At 43.9% G+C, this 22,083-nt stretch overlaps 2 protein-coding genes across 2 annotated transcripts in view; both read right to left on the minus strand.

Moving 5' to 3' along the window:
- Positions 1–22,083, minus strand: part of RABGAP1 (RAB GTPase activating protein 1) — a 62,484-nt gene that overhangs the window by 18,533 nt on the left and 21,868 nt on the right. The window contains exon 13 of the mRNA XM_014880047.2: positions 19,787–19,937. Coding sequence (XP_014735533.1) covers positions 19,787–19,937 — 151 coding nt within the window. The remainder of the gene's footprint in view (positions 1–19,786; positions 19,938–22,083) is intronic.
- Positions 10,864–13,465, minus strand: GPR21 (G protein-coupled receptor 21). The gene is made up of 2 exons (XM_014880050.2): positions 13,388–13,465; positions 10,864–13,026 (listed from the first exon to the last, which is right to left on the minus strand). Exon 2 carries the CDS (start codon positions 12,658–12,660, stop codon positions 11,614–11,616), a length of 1,047 nt encoding a protein of 348 aa, XP_014735536.1. The 5' UTR covers positions 12,661–13,026; positions 13,388–13,465; the 3' UTR covers positions 10,864–11,613.

Below are 22,083 nucleotides of genomic sequence, written 5' to 3' on the forward strand. Positions count from 1 at the left end.
ACGGAAATGATAAGGTTTAAAAAATGTTTTTCAAACCATGGCTTTGAAATCTCCCCATTAGTACAAACTGCTGCAATCCAAGCATTGTGTAACCTTTTCTTTACTCCTATTTTTATACCTTGCTGTGAGAATTGGCTCAATGGGCAATTTCTCATGCTTTCAGGGGACTGGGAACTGAAGGAAACCCTTCTGAACCCACACCCTTCACAAACTGGGATTGAAAAATAGAAAGCTAAGAATGACAGGAAGAAAAAGAAAGTAATAAAGAAAGCAGAGTGGAAACCAGCCATGAGAACTGAGGCAAGTGTAGTGAAGATTAAAATTCTCATAATAGTTTGTTGCTCTGAAGGAAAGCAGTAAAATGTAGATGCTCAGACTCAGAATATGCCCTTCCTCCCCCTCTTCTATGCACTTTAAAATATTAGGGGAGTTATATGGAAACCTTCCTCTCCAGTTGATTTAAACAGAAACTATGTGAGTAATTATGGAAAGCAGGATGCAGTCCAGCTGGGAAAAGCCCATTTATTCTGTCAGGCTGCATATAAAAGCATATTGGTTCCCACCTCCTAAACCTGGCACATTTAAAAGATATTTTCCATGTATTTTCATGATCTTGCAGGGAGCATCCTAGGATCTGCAAACCATGTCATGCAGTTACAGCCTTGATCAACATATTCAGACTGAGACTCTGTTGCTTTAGAAGCTTTTTCTGTAGCTTAAGGCACAACTGAAGACATAGAAGAGCTGGAGTTCCCTCTTCCTGGGACTGATCTACTTGCAGTTTTCAGCAGCTCAGGTTTATTCCTCCTAATCCCCCTACATAAACCCAAGAGGATGAAGAAGCTGCAGCAAAGAATTGCTAAAGGACACGATTTGTGATGAAAAAACTGAAATAAGAAACCTCTAGAGAACAGAGGAAGGTGCCTGCTGGAAATGGCTCATCACCCAAAGATCAGCTCCTGTCATACCAGGCTCCTGCAGAAAATCCCCTGGGGGTACAAAACAAATCCTGACCTGGACACAAGCTGGCTTCAGAACCACCACAAAAATGGAGAAATGCAAGGGGATCTAACTTGAGGTTCCTCCTGCCCCAACCCCCAGAATGATTCCAATTTCTGTGGAATTTTGCTCCCTGGTGAGTTATCTGACACACCCACCACCAACCCAAACTGTGCCTGACTCTCACTCTTGCCACAATGGATCCATTTCCACATTCCAGTTATTCCTTAGGAAGGTCCCTGACTGCAAGAATTCTGCCACACGGTCAGAGGTTACTGTGGGAAGGGTCTGGAGTCTCAGTCCACACTGGAATTTTCCTTGCTCTGCCAGGGTGGGACCAGCACGTGGTGTGTTGCTGCAAGGCATGGACAAGCCACCCTGGAGTGCACCAAGCCAGGGACAGATTCCAGCACATCCAACACTCAGAGAGAGCCAAAATTCTGTGCAGCCTCACTGGGCAGCAGCAAGGGTAATATTACACGATGGGGATAAGTTATTTTGAGCAAATCTGTACATTTTAAGTACATTCAAATGCATTAAGTGGTCTTTTGACAGCTATTTTCAGTGTCAGCAGGATCCTGTGCCACCAGGTCTATTTTGCAGGCTGATGGCATTCCCATAATTATTTTTATTAAGCAGTATTTACATTCATTTTTACACAGAGTGCACTTCCTGTGTTTGTCTTTGCCCAAACCACTGGAGAAGGTTTTGGTAGGAGGAATTACACCTGTTACTGAGACCTCGAGGAAGTGACACAAACCACACTTACAGAGTAATGTACTTGTTAACTTCCCACAAGGAATGCTGCCTGCAGAATGTGTTACCTGGAGTCAGCACTTGCCCAGAACATTCACAGATAAAGAGTATTTGTGGAAAAAACCTGAATAATTTAGACAAATTTGGACTAGTTAGACACTGCAATTGGATACAATAGTGCATTGATACAGCATAGTTTCAGGCCAAATATGGCAATATAGTGCAATTCTAAAAATAAAAGTGAATCCCTTGTGATATCCAGCCCTTTAGCTCTGCTCGTTTCCTTTTAGGGCTCAAGTTTCCCACAGGAAAATTAAAGCAGGAGTTTGCCTACAGTGCCCTGCAGCATGTATGGATAAAGCATAAACACCAACCAGGCTGCAAGGTTCTCCTGCCCCTGCACTCACTACAAGACTATTTAGAGCAATGAAGATAAGGGGAAAAGCCCCACCCAGAGCCAAGGAACACACACCTTTAGCAGCACAGTAACAGAAAAGTCACCTGAGACAAGCCGTGAAAACATGTGACGTATCATTTATTTCTTAAATGTATTTATGATCCATTCAGACCTTTCAAATAAAGTGTACAAGTGCATTTCAGAATAAAAAACTACACTCTTCACACAGCTCTGTAGAACACTACATTTCATCAAGAAACTTGAAGCAAAAACTTCCTATTAAACCACCCATGCATCCTTTGGCTACAATAATATCACTGATCAACAAGTACTGCTAGTCAATTCCGAGTTTCCCTTTAAAGAGAAGGAGCATCCTAAAATATGCACCCCTTCCAGAGACCTCTCTTTAAAGAGAGAATACTAAATAAATTAGCTAGGCTTTTAGGCAAAACAGTAAGGCTACTTAGTACTGTTGATGCATGATCCATATATTTGGAGAACAGGCAATCCCAGGCTATGTGAAATGCGTCAACAGCCCTTGAAATTTTAGTAGTATCAAGATTACATCAATCCAGAACAAATGGCAGACAAAAATGTAACCAGTGGAACAATCACTGAAAAATGTGCAGTTTTTCATAGGATGGGAAGTGCTGATAACAGATTCAGAAAAGTGTTTATAAAATCCGCTAAGAACCACATTGACATTCTTAAAATTACATATTGTACAAAGCCCTAAACTCTGTGACTGTACAAGCACTGCCCTGCTAAACTGCTTGTTTGGGGATACATATACACACATATGTAAAATACACAGATATACTCATTTGAAAGCAATCAATTTAACATGGCAGTGACTGTACAACTGCACAGCACACGGATATATATATATGTATGTACATCTACAGCAAAAAGGAAACAAGCCAAGAGATGTATGACACAGCTGGGGTGCACACCATCTCAAAAGGGAATAATACATTTCTTGGAGTTTTAATAGCTCATAGCAAAATTACCTCTTGGAAATAATTATGCAAAGATTTAGAATCAGATATTTACATGCTTCCGATTTATCTAGTTCCATTTAATAATTAAAAATATGCAAGTATTATTTTAACTCAGTAACATTAGTCATTTTTGGCTCAACTGTAGTTTTTCTTATTATTAGTCTTAGTTGAAAAATCAGCTACAGAAATGTCTATTAAAACCATGGGGTGGCAGAACCCCTCTCCCCTATATTTTAACAACAGTTCTGAATTGGCACAAAACAGACAATTCTGGAGCCCCAACATCAACTCCTCCTCAGCTGCCTTGTGCATGAGAACACCCCTCCCTTGTTTGAGCCAGAGCAGAGCCAGCAGAGCCAAGGGCCATCGAGGAGCCCACCCAGACAGTCATCACCGTGTCAGAACTAAACCAGAATTAGTCTTGAGGGTCAGACTGCCTCTAATTCACCTGTTTGCTTTTCTAAGCTGCTTTGGTGAAAGTTTTTCTGTAGTTCTTCCTAGCAGGGGTTCCACACTCACAGCTCTTTCTCATCTTTTAATACAAAACAATTTCCAGCATTAAAAGGTGCACAAAATTTTTACAAACACACACATACACATTCTCACCTGTGATTTCATCTACTCTTGGCCTTTTCACTGACATTCAGGAAAAAACTATCAGCTGGAACATTACTTTGTGTAAGGAGATGCATCGTCTCCCAAACAAAACTCCTTACAACAACCTCTGACAATGTCAGATCTCTACAGAATACACCAGAAAAACCCCACTGGTGGCTTCTGCTGTACCAGAAAGTTGTGAAAGGTGCAAGGAGACAGGTGGGACACAAGGAAAAATGAGCATCACAGAGCCATGGAGTGGTGTGGGTTGGAATGGACCTTAAAGATCATCCAGTTCCACCCCTGCCATGGGCAGGGACACCTTCCACTCTCCCAGGTTGCTCCAAGCCCTGTCCAGCCTGGCCCTGGGCACTCCCAGGGATCCAGGGACAGCTACAGCCTCTCAAAACAGAGAGGTTTTAAAGTAAGATCACTCCACTGTATTTCATTCAGCAAAGCAACCTAAAAGCACATGCACGCACAGCCTCCCATGCTCGTGGTTTAATTGTAAACAGCATGTGAAGAAAACAATTTAAAAGGTACAAGTACAATTCTGAAATCCCTGAAGAAAAGACATACCCACGAGTATTAAGAACAGTAAAAAAGCTCATCATTAGCAATTGCAAACGTGTTTCCATCCTGTTGCATTCATTAGAGGAATACAAAATTGAATCTAGTGTGTACATGCTAGAATTACAATAGAAACTAGATTTCAAAGATTACATATGAAGAGAAATGTATCAGCATAGGAACTTGCAAAAGACTGTGCTGTACAGCATTTCTAAAGACATGAGTCTGTCAAGACAATACAACGATTGCAAATCCTTTCAGACAGTTCAAAAGCGTGGCTGGAGGTAATGCTGCTTTCTGTTCTCTGAAAGGATTAACTGCACCAGTATTTTTAGTCGGTTTTAATGACAATTTAACCTCAAGAAATACCTAACCCCTCAGAAACCGAGGTGATCAGAAACAGACAGGTACCTTACAGCCCTCAGGTTTTATTTCTTTGTACACTAAACATCAATTCATTCAACAGCATCTACAGAAAACGTTTTAAAAAATGTTTTTTATGAAATACTTTTAATACTCAGTAATGCTAATATTTAAAAATACTTCACAGTGTGGTACTAATGTAACTTCATAAAACAAGCAACTTGAGTTTGCTAAAGCTCAAAGCCTTACATTATATTAAAATAGTCCAAAGATCCCACACACACACACACAGAACCACTAGCACTATAAATATACCTAAGCCACTTTAGTGCAAAGTCTGGTTTTGCTTCCCCTGACAAATCCCTCTATATTCCTGCCAGCATATTAAAACGTCATCCTTTACTAATCTAATTATTGATTTTCAAGGATTCATTTACAGTTGAAATCCCAGAAGAACTTTTTTCAATTTACCATAAAAGTAATGACTTGGTTTATTAAGCATTTGATTGCTTGGTTCACGTGGTCTGTGTAACACTGAGAATGACTCTCACATGCACAGCAAGATTTGAGTTCATCTTTATGAGGAGCCACTCAAATTTATTTCACCTTTGAATGGAAGGATCTCCAGTAATGACCATCAGAAAGAAGCTGAAGCTTTGAATTACAAAATTGCTATCCTCATCTTACAAATTCATAAATAGAAATCAGAACAGAAAGTCTGGACTGCCTGCTCTGCTCCAACCCTGCTGTGCTGCACCTCAGGCCTCATGTGCAGGCAGGTGGAGCCTTCCCCAACCTTTCCTTCCAAACACGGGTGTCTCTCCAAACCCCTGCTCTAAACATGATCTAATGCAGTGTGCATCCACTCAGCTCTTGTTAAACCTTCCCAGCCAACAAAGCCACTGGTTATCAACCCACCAAAGGTCTGTTCCACAGGGACCTGCTGCCTCCTGGGCTCCCCTGGAGCTGAGCCTGCACATCCTGTGATCAGCTCAAGGATTGCAGCACTCCCCCAAAACAGCTCCAGGACAAAACCAAGATAACTTGAACAACTTCTGTTTCTCAGCTGAAACAACCACAAAATCACCAGCATGAGGATCAGTTCTGACTGCACAGATTGCTGAAGGACATCTGAGATGTAAAGAAACAACTGGACCAGGACCCAGGAACATCACTTCTGTTCATGTTCCATTAACTGCTAAAGCTCAGGAGATGCAAATGGGATATGGGTGAGACAAACACCTCCATGTGCAGCCACACTGAATGCCTGCAGAGCTGACAGACTGGGGCTTGGTCTCCACTCTGCAATGGGATAAGAACTGACAGATGACAGAACTCAATATTGTGTGGAAAGCCATCAGCAAAGCTGCCTCTATAAACAAACATTTTACCTGTCTAGGAAATAATGTCACAGGACAAAACCCAGAAAAGCTGACCAAACAAAGTACATCCCACCAGATCAACTCCCTGTGGCTGGAACAGCTCAGACAGACAACAGTGACATGGACTGACACCACCTGAACTCAAATGAGGGGCTGATCGTCACCCCAGGTCTGCAGGGAATCCCCCTGGGGTGGGTGTGGGAGACCCCAGGCTCAGAGGAGCTGCCTCCAGAGAGCAGCAAAGCAAGAAGGTTAAACTCCACATTTAAAAGAAATGTGTATTGTAAAGAAAATGACCCACATTAAATACTCCATTGTTTTGACCAACCTCGAGCACGTTTCCTCTCTTTGTTTCCATCAGCCACAACTTTCAGTTTCTTTCTCTAAACACAACTGCACCTCGTCCTACACTCACTAAATTTTAATTTTGAAGACTATCCCCTTCCAAAAATGTAACTTTAATATTAAATGCCTTTGCTTATGTGCAGGAACATCTTTTGAAGCAGTACCTCTGCAAAGCACAGGCAATAATGGAAATACCAACTGAAGTAAGACACTGGCCTAGAAGCCAGGAGAATATATTTCTCTGTAGTGAAAATGGGACATTCTCCCACCACCCCAAAAGAGGGACTGTTTGCTTTGCTGGACACAGTCTGTAAAACCTGACCAGCTGCAGCCTCCCCACAGCTCCATACACACAACAGCATTCACTGTATAGGGAATATTAAAGATAACATTTGGACAAATTTGGGATTAAAATCTGAGTTTATCTTGAATGACACCACGGGAAGGATGTGCTGTATTCTGCAGAGTCATGGAAGGGAAGAAGAAACATTTCTAAACCAAGCAATAAAATAAGGGCCAAGTCAGGCAAAAGTTTCAGCAGGTGCTTAAAAACTCAGAACTAAACATGTACTAAAACAACAAAAAAAAAGCTTTCCAAAACCTCCACCTCCTTTTATTAAGTTATCTAAAACAGATGAATTGGAAAAAAATTTAGAAGGGTCTTTTGTTTGTCATGTCTGAAGGCAGATTCCTGTGCTCACATACTGGTTCCTAAGAAATATTTTTTAAAGCACCAATCTGACTTAGAAGTTCTGTCAACTTCAAACTCTGATGTGAAGTAAGATCAGACTGAAATATTTCAGACTTCCTAATGGAGTTACTGCCCTGATCATCACAGCACTTGGGAACACCACGACAAATAGCAAAAAATCTGCATATTGGATTTGCACACTGAATGTTTCCATCTCCTATCACATCCAGGCCTTGGAAGTGTCTTTTTTTCAGAACAGACAAACTGAAATTTAGGGTTCTCACACATAAAAAGCCTGTACATGAGCTGGAGGGAACAATGCCTTTGGGAATTCTCGGTCTCTGTGCCTCGGTACTTTGTACCCCTTTCTTCCTGTCAAAGACTTGTGACAAATACCCAAAACTGCCCCTTGGGCGCTCTGACACTGAACCATGTCACAATTCCAAGTAGTAGAAACATATTTCTGACTGATAAGAAGTTTAAAAACAAGTACAAACTCCCCAACAACAAATAAAGACTGCAGAAACAGGTAACATTTAACAAAAATATTAACGGCAGATAAACAGCAAAACTTTTGTTTGACACAAAAGATTTCTGTTGAGTTTAAAAATACTGTTCCTTGATTGAGATCATAAAAAAAATAATATTTCACAGCTATTTCCTCAATATATTTGGAAAATGACAATCACAACCTAAACTTCCAGTAATCTTTAAAAAAAAAATAATAAAAGGACTTATCCATGAAGCAAATTACCATCTTCTGAGAAGCTGTGAGTATAGAAATCCTTCCCATGGCACTGAAAAAAGCCACTGAATTGCATCTTGCAAATTAAACCTTCCAGCAGCTTAATTTGAAAGTGAGGCATACAACTCTAATAAAAAATAAATTTATTGTCTGAGATGGAACTTCAAAATTAGTTCATTCAATCATATCACAACCCCATTTTTATGAAGATGCAATTTGATTTCTGTCCTCTCCTCAGCGTGGCATTTATCTGTGCAATGCTCTCACCACTGATTTCCAAAGCACCCAGACACAAACACAGTTTCATTTCACATGTGGAGGATGAAAATGATCCAGCTGCAAAGTTTGCTGCCTGACCATTCCTAGCACGGACTGTGATGGGAAGGAGCCCTGTGCCTGTGCTGGGTGCATGACAAAAGGTGTTCAATGCATTGCTGAGAAACAAAGTCACGTGTGTCCAAATTATTTTCCCCACAGTGAACAGAATTCACTCCCTGCAATTTCATTGAAGACAACAGGCTCAAATGTTATAAATATTTAAAACATCGAAACACATACTACACATATTACATCGACATTAAATTAACTTAAGAGGGAAATAACACAATTTAAATTTTTAAAATATCAATAAATTAACATACAGACAAAAAGAGAAATATTTGACACTAAAACTAAGCTACTGAGGCAACACTGAAAGTGTCTGTACAGTGGATAAAACTTGAATGCATCAATTGGCTGCAACTCCTCCCCATCCTAATCTCTTGGAGACTTCCAGATTCTGATTTTCACCTCTTACAGAAAATGTCTGAGCTGAGGAAGACTTGGAGATGAGTAAGGCAACTGAAAACAGCCTGGCTGTCAGGAATGCTAGAACTGAACCTTTGCTGCAAAGCAGCAACAGCTGCAACAATGCATCTGCATCTGGATCAGCCACCACGCTCCAAGTGCAATTCCAGGCTCAGGGCCGAAGGAGCAACTGCTTCAGCTCCAGTTAAATATCTATGCCATGATTTAGACCCCTTACCAGTTTCAAAAACTTTCAAAATTCTCAAAAACTGGCACACAATGCTCCTATTTAAACCCTCTATTTAGCCATTAAAAACACCAAAAGCAACAACCTTTGCTTTCCAGCTTCTACTTAAACCTGAAACTGCCATTTCTATGGTTTCAGGCCCCAGTAGATTCTTCTCTTCTACAAAGTTTAATCAAATGCTATTCCAACGATACACTGCATCATTTCAAAGATTTGGAAATGTTAGATAAGGTGAAGATTCAGAGAAAGGCTACGGGGAGTTTACCTGAGAGGCTGTTCCAAAAATATCACACACACACTTTGATATTAGTGACTGAAGCCCTTGAATTGTTCCCCAAAGCCCACCTTTGCCATCATACCCACAGAGCACCCCAGACAATCAGCCACAACGTGCTGACAGCTTATTATGCCACTTGTTCTGCAAGTGAGTCACTGCAGCCCCGTGCTCCCCCCAGGCTGGCTGTGGGCAACCAAGCAAAGCACCCCGGGCGTGTCTGCACGATCCAGCACCAACCCCTCTCTGCTCTTCACTACAAAGAGAGCAAGAAATGGTGGCGTGAAGGCAGCAGGGGTTAGAGAACCTGTGCTCTTAAAATTTCAGATGAACTGAAGAGGATGTTTATCTTGAGAGGTTTGGAGTGATTTGGGATGAAATCTGCTGGAAGCTGATCAAATGCCACTGAAATGCTTTGCCCCAGGGCCCTCCAACAGCAGGAGGCAGCAGGAGCAGGAGGCTCTGCCCCATCCTCCCCTGAACAGCTACACACACATCCAGGAGAGCAACTCAAATGCACCAGCACTGAGTGCTGACAAATATGTGCCATGCCAGGAATGCTTCATCCTGCTGCTCTCTCTCCTTCCCCATTTCCTCACTGGCAGCCCCACGAGACTGTACTGGAGCAAATGTGGATGGGCAGCAGGGCTGGGCTGTAGCAATCGTGGCATGTGATGAGGCAGAGACAAGCTGGTATCCTCCAGGGCAAGGCATAGAGAGGAGATGCCAGGGCTCACAGCACAGCAGAGGGTGGGGGAGTTTGCAGGAGGAACAGGGCAGAGTATTAAAAATATGATCTTGATCTAGAACAACACAGACTTGAAACCATTTAACAAAAACAGAGCCTTCCCTTTGGCCAAGAGAATTACCCCAATTCTAAAAATACCACATTATTTTTCCCTATCCTTTTTTCATTCCCACTGTGACTAAGAGCACACCAGCTGTAGCAGAGGAGCTCAGGGAATTCCCCACTCAGCAGCCCAAGGCAGTGACGGGAAGCACAAGGAGGGGCACAGAGGGTGGATGGTCGGGGGCACAACCTGCTCTCAGAGCAGGACAGACAGAGGGACAGTCCTGCACCAGAGACAGGGTGACACTGCAATCCCCCACTACAGGAATACTCGGTTCACTTTCATTTCTAAAATGGCATCAATAACAAGACAAGGACATTCTTCAGGAAAAACGCAACAATTTGAGGGCCATTCTGCCTTCTTAACAGCATGACAGTATTCAAAACATTTAATCTAGGCTAGCTTGAACAAGCTGTGGTCAATGAGATTTGGTTCCTCATATATTGCCTTTGTCTGACCAGTTAGATATGCTTTTGCCAACAGGATTTAGCTCCTGCTATATTTGAACCATCTTTAATCCCATAAAGGCTAAAGAAAAATGTCTCTGATTTAGCTCTGTGCACTTATGAATAACTCAAATACTACAGTTAAATTTACAACATAGTTCCCTTAGCTGTTTAGAAGACAATTGTTTTCTTTCCTTTCCCCTTAAGTTCCAGTATGTAAAATATCAGAAGAATTTAGATTAAAAAAAAAAAAAAAAAAAAAAAGAGGGGGACATGTTATTTTTAAAGTTGTTCTTGAGAAAATTTCCACATACAAACCCGCGGCATTTCTCCACTGGTTTGAGAACAATTTTCACATGTTAGCATCATCCTTGAGTGGCTGCCACAATTCTGGTATCATAAAGCAACACGTATTTTCTCTTAGCTTATCAAAACACATTTTATTTAACTGCTAAATTTGGTCTGATCCAAGTTTTTCTTCTTACTTCACAGCAAACAGGAAAACGCAGATGCCACACTCTGATCCAAACATGCATCCTACCAGGGAAACGGGGCACGGAAGCCAGATCAGCCCTAGGAGAATGACTGCCCAGACCACATGGCTGCACTCACGGCTCGTTAACAGAGTTCACACTGAAACGTTCACATTGGTCACTCCTGTTCTACAAGTCCTGTCTAGGTAGCACTGAAAAACAAATTGTTTGGCCCCTTCTGTTCTGACGCTGGAACGTTGTGTCAATATACTTTGGCATATATTTTAAAAATCCCTGTAATATACCATAGACTGTGACATTTCCACTTCAGATCTATCATTTACATGTGAAGCACGAATCTCCAAAGAACCCAGTAAAGCTGTAAGAAAGAACTAGATTTTGCCGAAGCTCTCAGACACCCACTCCATTCAGTCACACCAGCTGGAGAGGTAAGTGTCAAGATACAGCTTTATTCTTTAAAATGAATGTGGAGGTGAAACTCCACAGCCTCCTCCACAGCAACCATTTTTTAAAGTGAAACCACAACGATATGTGCTCCTGATCCTTCTATGTCAGCAGCATTTCTCAGAAACCTTTTTGCAAATCTGGATATCTTAAAATCATATCTAAGTTATTCTGCAATCTATTCTACAATTGTCCCTGCACTTCCCAGTCCAGCTGACAGGCGTCCTAGACATGACAGCCATTGGAAGATCTTTTGCTCCTAGAGGTAGAGGAGTCCTTAGCTACCCTCTGTCTAGCACACGAGGCACAGATGGCCCCCGAGAGACGCTTCAGCCCCTTCTGAAAGACACTGTTGGAGAGACTGTAAATGACACAGTTGCAGAAACTGTTGCTAATGGCGAGCCAGGTGGTCAGGAAGGACGCGACACGGTTACTGTAGACATTGGAGCTCTCCAGCAGGAAATAGATGATGTAGGGCAGCCACAGGATGTAGAAGACGCTGGTGATGCGGAACAGGACCATGGCATAGCGCTTGTCTGGGCAGGGCTGCGCCTCCCCCGCCTCCCCGTCCTGCGAGCTGAAGCGCACCCGCCGCTCGTTGATCTCCTTGGTGTGCTGCTGGCAGATGCGGAAGATGTTGAAGTAGGTGAAGCACACGATGAAAGCGGCCGGGGCGTAGAGCATCACCACAATGAAGAGGGTGAAATAGGGATCGGTGTTCCAGGAATTGGCACACCACTGGAACACATCCCCGTGATATCCAGGCTTTCCCCAGTGAAAGGAGGGTAAGAAGACCAGGCAGGAGTAGAGCCAAATGGTCAATATGCAGATTCGCAGCCTCCATGGGGTTACCAGCGTGTTGTAGGTCAGGGGCTTCGTGATGGCAATGTATCTGTCAATGCTGATGCAGGCCAGGGAGGCCATGGAGACGCTCTTCAGCACTGATACCACATAACCAAAGATTTGGCAAACCAAGGACTCACTTAAAACAATAGGATAGTGCAGCAGAGACAAAGAAGGCACCAGACAGCTCACGCCCACCAGGAGGTCAGCATACGCCATAGTCTGGATGAAGTAGCTGGTGGTGTGGTGGTTCAGCAGAGGTGCACAGTGAAAGACAAATATCACAATAATGTTGCCCGAAATAATCAGCACCATGAGGAACACAATAATAACCACTTCCAGGAGGCAAAAATTGATAGTCTCCAAATAGCTAATGGCCAGGAGACAGAAGGGCCGGCCACTCTGGTTGCCAACCAAAGAGGAGTTCATCTTGAGCACTGCAGTGATCTCTACTTCATGCTCCTGCCTGCTGCCTGCAGCCACTCCAGGCAGCTGCTGTCATTGCGGCTGGTGCTGTGTGTGCAGCAATGTCAAAACCGGAGCTCCAGTCCCCGGGGCTGCTCCAGATGCTGCTGCTGTGCATTGTCTGCAGCACAATTCCCCTTTAAATCCGGCTCCCCGCCGCTGCCGGTGCACCGGGACCCAGCGGCAGGCATGTCAGCAACTTCCCCGGCGCACCGGAGAGAGCTGATACTGATGCCCTCCTGGGTGGGCTGCCGCGCCGAGGAGGGATGAGGGGCTGGGGGAAGAGGGAGAGGAACCTCCACCGAGTCAGGACGATAGTCCTCCCAAAGGCTGACAGAGAGAAGGGGAAAGTGTTTTACAGAACCGCCTCTCCCCCGCGCTGCCACCTCCGCCGCTCCCCTCCTTCCCCACGCCCTGCTCAGCGCTCCCCGCCGGCCCCGGCTCCAGCCCCGCTCGCTCCCCACGCCCCGCCGGCAGCAGCGGGAGGCGATGCCGCCTCCCCGGAGCCCCGGCAGCCGCGCGGGGGGATGCGCGGCGGGGAGGGCGGGGGTCCAGCCCTTCTCCGCTGGCTCCATTTTGCACGGCGCTTTTGTTCGCCGCCTCTCCCGGCCCCGCCGCCGCCGCCGCCCCGGCCCCGCCGCCGCCCCCCGCCCGGCCCGGGGCCAGCCCGGCCCCGCCGCCCCGGCCCTACCTGCGGCGGGGGAACAAAAGCGCGGAGCATCCTCGGGCGGGCGGCGTGTGCTCCGGCCGCGGCGATGCGGAGCCGGGGGCGGGGAGGCGGGAGGAAGGGGAGGGAGGCGGCGGGAGCGCGGGGGAGGGCGCGGCGCGGCGGGGACCCGGCGGGGAGCGGGGCCGCAGCCCCGGCCCCCATCCGCCCGCCCCGGCGCGCAGGGAGCCGGGCAGCGCCGGCCGCAGCCCCGGGGAAGGCGGGTTCGCGCTGCGGGGGCGCTCGGCGAGGCGGATCCACGGGCGGCCGGTGGCGGTGGGAGCCTCACCCGGCGCGACCCCGCCGGCCCCGGCAGCGCACGCGGGTCCCGGCCCTGCCCGTGGCCGCCGGTGCCGCAGGGACACACACCCAGACACACACCCAGCGCGCAGCCCGCTCCTCCTCCGGCACCCCTGCACGGCGAGCGCCAGCCGTCCATCACCGCCCTGAATTCACGCGGTTCGTCGTCACTTAAAGGCTTCTCCATGCCAGCCCTTTTGGGGAAATACCTATTCTGGAATAAACGTGCCTTTCCTAGGTGTAGTGTGTGTCGCTCAGGAGACGCCCGAAACCAAGGGCAAAGCTGAGAACGATGTCCCACCATTAATCCAGATGCTGCTCCAGGTAGGCAGGCACCTCCCTCCATACACAGAGACACACACAGAACGCAAAGGCATCGCTGTCCCTGACAGTCCCTGGGACATCGGACACCAAAACTGAAAACCCAGCGACATTCCAGCCAGTAAAGACGCGAGACATTCACAGCATAGCACTTAAACTTGTATTCACACCCTAAGTTAATACCATCTCACTATTTAACCAGAAAAACCTCTTTGAAGGCAGAGAGGCATAACAAGGTACGGCTCTTGTTTATTGTTTGTCAAGAGCTCCAACTGACAGGCTGGAAAACACATTCCCAGGTATGTGGGAGCTCATTCTCTGACCCTGGCACCAGACTGCTCCACTGCCACCGCTTAGGACAGGCCCTTGCTACAGGAATTTGTATTTGAATGGATCAAACCAGTAAAAAACTCGAGTGAAGCTCTCCAACAATTAAAATCATTGTCAGACATGAAAGTGTGCAACTGGCATCCTTACAAGCTTAAGTCCACACTCTGAATTCAACCAATACCAACAGACTCAAGGTTTTCTTAATCTAAGATAAATGTTGGTCATTCTGCAGAATATCTAATGGGAAATTAATTGACGCCAAAGGGGTGGATGCCAAAGCAATCAAGCTGCAACTCTCAGGTTTTTAGCTGACCAGTAAGTACAAAAAACATTTCATGATACACTTGTGTTGGCAAAAAAATCTGTGCTGGACAAGAGCATGACTTGGCAGATTTTTAGTTAGTCTTGTACAAATGCCTGAAAACAAAAATATGGGGGTTCTGGCCTATCTTTAACCCAAAAAAGATCTCTTTACAATTGTCCACCTTTTTTAAAAAAAAATTATGGTGTTTCTACTCATGGCAACTGAAGTACTAGAACTGTAGCTAGGAAACATAAACTTTGAATTAAATTTAGGCCAGGGTATTGTGGATTGACAAAAAACAAGCTATGATTGAATTACTGCTGGAGAAATGATCTCCTGTCTTTCCAAAGCAGAGAATGATTTACATACCGATTGATTCAAATAGTATTTCTGGATCCCTGGGCACAAATAGACACATTATAAACAGTATGTTGATACATTCAACTTTCTATGTCAGATACATAAAAACAAGGTAGCAGTGGAAACACTGAGCCCAACCAAAACAACATCTGGCTCCTGAAATTTTTGAAGAAGATGCACCATGTAATCAAGAACTCCCCAGTGTTCAGGTTTTTATGAAAAGCTTAACGCCCTTAGAGCCGAGGTATTTCTGTAATAGAGCCACGTCTGTTTTTTTTCCTTTAACTGACATTCTATTGTTTCTCTGAAGCTGAGAGCAATGACTCCACTCAGGGCTCCTGCCAGCTCACTCCTGCTTGTTTAAAACACCCAAACCAGCAGCAGCTCCACCTCCTCCTGCCCGTGCACCAGAAGGTGAAGCAAAATGCACCTGGAAGGAGGTAAGTGGGGTGCATTGCCTGCTCCCCAGCTCTCTGGTTGGGTGCACCCCCAGCCCAGCATGAGAACCGTTCCTAAAGACACCAAAACGTGTGGCTGAGGTGGCTCAGGTCCGTGAGACTGAAAACACTGCAGTGGTGCAGACACTTTACACCACGGTACAGCACCACTTCGTCTAAGGCAATGAAAAGTACTCCAGAAATTATTCAAAGTTACAATGACAACTCCTGGGAAAACTGCTGCTTGTAAAAGATAATTAAACTTTTATCACCATGTGATCAAAACTAATCAAAGAAGGAATCTCAAGGTTCAGGCACACTGACAAGGCTACGTCATTGTACACCGTGATGCACAGATGCACGGTAGGTTCCATTTCAGTTGATTGTACACAGTCATGGCCCTCTGTCCTCCTGAAAATCCAATGTATTCTTTTTAATTTATAGGAACATATGGAAATATGATGGTGATACAAGTGGAAAATAAGCGTTATCCACCCACAGCTAAGGTTCTGTCACATTTTATGCTACCGATGACAACACATTCAGTCAGATAACGGCAGTGACATTTTAATCTATTTCTTCATTAAAAACTAACATCATTTGCACCAAGACAGACAAGTATATTTGGTAGAACGTCTGTGTTCTATAATCCTCGTCTCATGGAGACAAAAAGGTGGGAAGATGAGAAGGTGGGTAGCAGGAGTCCTGTTATAAGAAAGACTGGAACAAATTAAAAATCTCTTACCAGGCCTGGGATTTCTCCCAGAAATGGTGACCCCGGGGTAACATTGCAGGATACTCCTCCTGACACCAGACTATTATTTTTTATTTTATTTGTGCCACAAGATGTCCCTCTCATGTTGTAATTTTCTTAATATAGTGTATTTATCTGGTACAACAGTTCATGGCTTCTTCCTTTCGACATTACTTCCTCCCACACAGACCTATATCCAAAAGCTTTTTATTTTCTCCTCAATATTGTAAATGTCAGGTTTTTAATGTTGCTATTATGAAGAACTTCTCCACTGACAGATTCAATAGTTGCATTAATCCTTTCTAAAATTTCTCTGTTGTGGCTGTTGTCTCCTTTGCTTTGTATCATGATTATTTATCTTTTTTAGCCTGTCTGGTTCGCTTTACACGTTTTCTACTCAACACCACTTTCCATCCACCAATGCCTGTCAAGAACATGCAATATTTTTCCTGCAGGTGTTTGTTAACACCTGGAGTGAGTCCTCATGTGTCTTCTGCTACCTTTCAGTGGCTGGAAGCCTGAAGATTAACAGCCATAACTGTGACTGCCAAAGTGCTACCAGGACCAGATGCCTCTCCCAAGGATTGTCTAGATCCTTTCACCTAGAGCTTGCTTTCTGTCCCCAGTAGGGACATGACCTTAATTCACTGGGTTGGCTTTCATCCACACTCCCCACCACGAGCATGGCAATCTGGAGCTGCTAAAAGCTTTATTATTGCACACAGATGGTGTGCAAATTCTCAAAAGTAACTCGTGGATGCACCATGATGGTGAAACTTCAACCTTCCCGCAATAACAAAAGCGCAGAGAACAAAACCCCAGCCAGTGTGTGGCAAAGAAAACCAGAGCACATAATTAATATAAATTGTCATGATGACTACAGCACAAGGAGCACAGTTGAAACACAATTTCAATGCCATTTTTAAGTCATATTCAAGAAGAGAACTAGACACAGCTCTCCTGCATGGTAGAGCACAACAAGGAGACATTTCCTTTTCAATCCTTCAGTAGCCACAATTCAACAGTAAACAAAAAACTGTCCTTGCAGCAATACATTTGCAAAGGAAAGCAAAATCAGGGATTACCCGAGCCTACCCAGGAAAGCAACCACCAGAAGAAATCCTGGGGTGCTACACCCAACATCCAGTGCACAAGAGGAAAAAAATCCCCAAAACATGCCAGAAGGTTTTGAAGCAGCTGTCAACACAGATCCTTATTAATTTGGGACTGTGCTGCTGCATGGGGTCATGAAAAGCCTGGCAGAAATCAAATGCACCTACAGGAATAGAGGGCAACATGAAGAGAGAAGGGGCACTGCATTATGAGCACTCACACAGGTTTCCTGCATCTCCTGCTCACATTCCAGGGCATAGGTTTTACATGGACTCCTTGTGCTCCTGCACTACACCACAGCAGTTATTCTCACATAAACCCCTTCAAGGGATGGTAATGCAAATAACTGCAGGCTTGCCAGAGAAGAATTGGCATTAGTGACATGCAAAACATGGCAAAGCATTACAAAGATGGGAAAGCAATGTAATATAATGGACCCTTGTCTTCATATAATTAACAATTTTTTTCCCAGGAACATTTACTCCTATGCATTGCTGCATACTGACTGTAACTGAGCTGCTATTTTAAGTGCAGTAAGAATTAGTCACATTAGAACTCCAAAATTATCACATTTCATGCCTAAGAAAGGCATGAAAACAAAAATTTAAGGTCAAAGTGCAGCCCAGCTTTATCATACTTTTGGCATAGACGACATGCAAAGGGTCTGCAAACATTATATTGCTGGGCCTTGAATTCATGCTCTCCTCAGCCCCCCAAATAATCCTTGCATTTTTTGCCTGTTCTCCTCTTCAGTACCTCCACACAGCCAGTGAGAGATAACCCTATTTAAAACCTTGCACTTCTTCCAATGCCTGCAGACTGAAGAAATCCCAATTCCCCTGTGAACCAAGCACACATTTCTGTTCTCCAACACCAACCTCTGTCCCTTCTACAGGAACAATCCCCTATTTCCATATTTAAGTCACAACAAAACAAACAGCCATGGCACTGGGCTGATATGGCACCTCCAGGTCAGGGAAACCTCATTTTCATTTACTTGAGCTGGCTATGGCAGCGTGCTGGTGATACACTACAGACCTCATGAGACTACAGCAGGGCCTGAAAATGGTCAGTCAGGACCCATTCTCTCTAATTTCATAATTAGTTTCTGTGCTGAATGACCACTGCAGGTACAGCCAGTGCTTTAGAGCAGATCACAGTGCAGGACCAGCCTACCCTTATACTTGGACTCCAGAGATGCAGGTTACTTTCTTTGTCTCAGCCAAATGCATATGAGTGGAAAGGTTTTACAGGTTTAAAAACGACATGTCACACTATCCCCTTCCAGCTGACAAAGATAGTAGCAGAAAGTGTCACCAACTGTGCCACAAAGACATCATCTTTTGCATTCTGATACCAAAACACTGAAACAGAGAAACAAGTGAGGCTGACAACTACTCACCAGGCAATTAAAATAACACAACAGGATAGCTGTGATCACTCCTTGCCAGAGCATTCAACCTCCACATTACTTATATGATTTATTCACCATAAAATCCAAGTTACAGCTCTACAATGCATAAACCAGTATTAAGGAATCTGGACCAAGTGTTTTCTATATTCACCAAGTACATGAAAATACTTATGGCAGAACATTTTTAGCTGATCTAACATGATTCATTCACATCATGTAGGATCCTTCCTGCATGACTCCAGAAGAAACTGAGTTTAATTTCAGAAGCCCTCCTGCCCTCAGAATAAGGTCTTTAATTGCTCCTTGTGAATCTGTGCCATCAGAATATAGATATACAAAGGCTGATTCACTTGTTTTGCTTTTTAACTGGTGAATAATTAATTTCTGTTATATTTGTACTAAAGCTGCATCATTAATAATTTCTAATACAGTCCTTCTAGACTTTCATGTTCGATGAAAGCAATAAAACCCAACGTAGCTATACAGATAATGGTCAAATCCAAATTAACACATCAGTTTTCTGGAAAAGAAAGTGACATTTCGTTTTGTGACCCATTTGCTATTGAACTTTGAGAACCATTGAGTGATATCTGTACACACAATTCTTACATCCTTTTCCTACCTTACCGACGTCAGCATTCAAGATGAGAAGTCACAAAATTGCTGTCTAATGCAAAAACATCCACATTGTTCTGTTTTCTTTCCACCAAAAAAGGCTGAAATTTCTACTAGTGTTGGATTTTTAGCATAAACACTGAGACAACACAACAAAATTCAGCTTCCATTCGGAAAAGCCAAGCAAGCAAATAAAATTAATGTGTCCATTATGAAAGCAATTAATAGGATACTTATTTTTTACAAATTCAGAACTGGCTGAGTGAAACAGGACTATAAAATAAAAGCAGTGTAATGCCACCAGGGCTTTTGTTGGAGAATTAAATCACTCCTTGACACATTCGGGTACACTCAGGGACCCTCAGGCAAGAGCACACTTGAGTATTGCCATCCTTTAAGGAAACCAAGGGGAAAGAGCTGTAAAAAGGCACGGTACCTTTGTGATGAGGATCCTGTATTTCTCCACCAGGTGGTCGTTGTTGTGACACCCTGCCAGCAGCTGCCACACCTCGCCCCGCAGCGCCTCGGGGACACCGCTCCGAACCAGCGCCGACAGCGTCTTGGGCCGCACGCTCAGGTTCAGGTGCCTGCAGAGGGGAGGGCTCAGTGAGTGCCCCAGACAACCACACACACCCGGGGGGAACACACGGCACAAGTGCCAGGCAGCCCGCATCTCTACGCCAAATTCAACTTAGGAAAAATAAACACCATTTGGAGAACTATCCCGAACTATCTTCTTGATTCCCATTAAATGTATCTATATCTCCACCTATATCTCCACCTATATCTCCACCTATTAAATATTCAACAAACCAAAACTCTCCATTAAATACTAGAGGACAGAGGTCACAGTGTGTACATCCCAAGTTCAAACCAGCCCAAAATGAGCACTTTGCAGAAGCCTCCACTGCTCAGCTCGCAGCCCAGCAGGAGGTGACCTTCTCAGGGAGGGAGGGACAAGGAGTCCTGAGAGCTCTGAAAATCACCTGTGCTGGTTATCTAACTGCATCCCTGCATTAGAGCAGCCTCCACTGCAGCAGCCAGCCCCAACTGAACAGCTCCTTCCAGCGAGACCACTGACAGCTCATAAATTACAGCACTGCAAGTTGTAAAAACTAAACCTACATATAATTTATGCACTTACAGCACGTTAAGCTGAACAGCTCATTTGTGGCTTATATATAAAAATCTCCAAAAGACACATGCCTTAAATCATAGAAATTACTCTTTTTCTACAGTTACTAAAAAACAAACTTCTGGATAAAATGATCAAGAGAGCTGAGAGAAGAAGGCAGAAAAATGAACTTGTGTCACATCAACTGCATTATGTTCTTAATACATTGGCATTTATTAATCTTTGTAACAGTCTAACAGATATGTGGATGATAATTTTACACAGACTGGGACTCCCCATTGCCTTTCTCCATTCTACAGTGCTCTGACACAATAGAGACCAACAAGGCAGACATTTAAATCAGTATTTACTGCACAGAACCCAGGACCATCATGTCCTCCTTCACCGTGCTTTCTCTAAAAGGAAGCAACTAAAAAATAATATTGATATAGTAGTTACATTTGTATCAATATATAGCCACACCTATAGACACAGAGCATTTATTATGCTTTAACAATATGCAAGTATATTTTATATAAAATACTTCCTATATACAAAATACTCCACTTTTTGGAAAGGCCTATAAAGCTGCTTTGCTTTAATCTCAGATCAGAGGAACTACAACAGTAGTTCCAATGAATACAGTCAAGAAGGCTGTAGACTAAAGGCTACACACCACTGGATTCTTCCAAACTATTTTTGAAATGAGAAAATTGTGTGACTCAGCAGTTATGAAACACCAGCCAAATATTCTTTGGTATCACAAAATACCAAATATTTAATTACCATACAAATCTAATTACACAATTCTAAAAAACTAGCATGAGACTACCTGAAGTCTGATTTTTATGATTTTCAATCCTCTTATGTTAAAAGCTGAAGGATCATTGCTTCCAAATACACGTTTTTAGTTAAGAAGGAAAGCCCTTTAACACATATTAAAGTTGTTGCCAGCATTAGCACAGAAGCATTTCATATCCTCTTAGAGCTGCCAAAACATTTCCAATGGGAGTCAGGTGGCTTAATTATCTCTGAGCCCTTGGAAGAGTTACAAAAAAATTCAAGTTGAAAGAAACTTTCTCACAGCAGCAGATGCAGAGAGCTCATCTGGGAAAGATGTTTTTCCAAGTCTAGGAGAGGGAAAAGGGATCATGTATCATTTTACCACAGCCTTCACTTCTTACAAATGTGTCCATTTAGTGCAAAACCAAACTGGAAGGAAAAGTACTTATTCAAATAAGCAATAACTGCAGAAAAGACCAAATTATTATAATTTTAAAGAGATTGCTGTCTAAGTGGTCACATCAATATTTTTTTCTCATCTAAGCAGCATGACTGACTCCAATTTCTGCTGTTCCACTCCTCAGATCCAATATCCCACTCAACCTTTGACTTGCTGTGCAGCCCTTGCCCTGCTCTCATTGACTTCAGGAAGCAAAAGACCACAATTAAAGCCAGAGTCAAAAATGAAGCCCGTTTGAGCTCAATCTCATGCTGCCCATCATCCCCCTCTGTGGGGAAAAAATAAAACCTAACAAAACCCCTGAATTTCACAACAATCAGCATCACTTTAGAACTGCTCAGGCTACTTCAAGATGAATAAAAAATCCCTTGTCAAA

The sequence above is a fragment of the Sturnus vulgaris genome, chromosome 22, assembly GCF_052056855.1.
Source record: "Sturnus vulgaris isolate bStuVul1 chromosome 22, bStuVul1.hap1, whole genome shotgun sequence".
NCBI lineage: Eukaryota > Metazoa > Chordata > Aves > Passeriformes > Sturnidae > Sturnus > Sturnus vulgaris.

Coding starts and splice junctions, on each gene's coding strand:
- GPR21 (XM_014880050.2), bottom strand. CDS start 12,660: ATGAACTCCTCTTTGGTTGGCAACCAGAGTGGCCGGCCCTTCTGTCTC.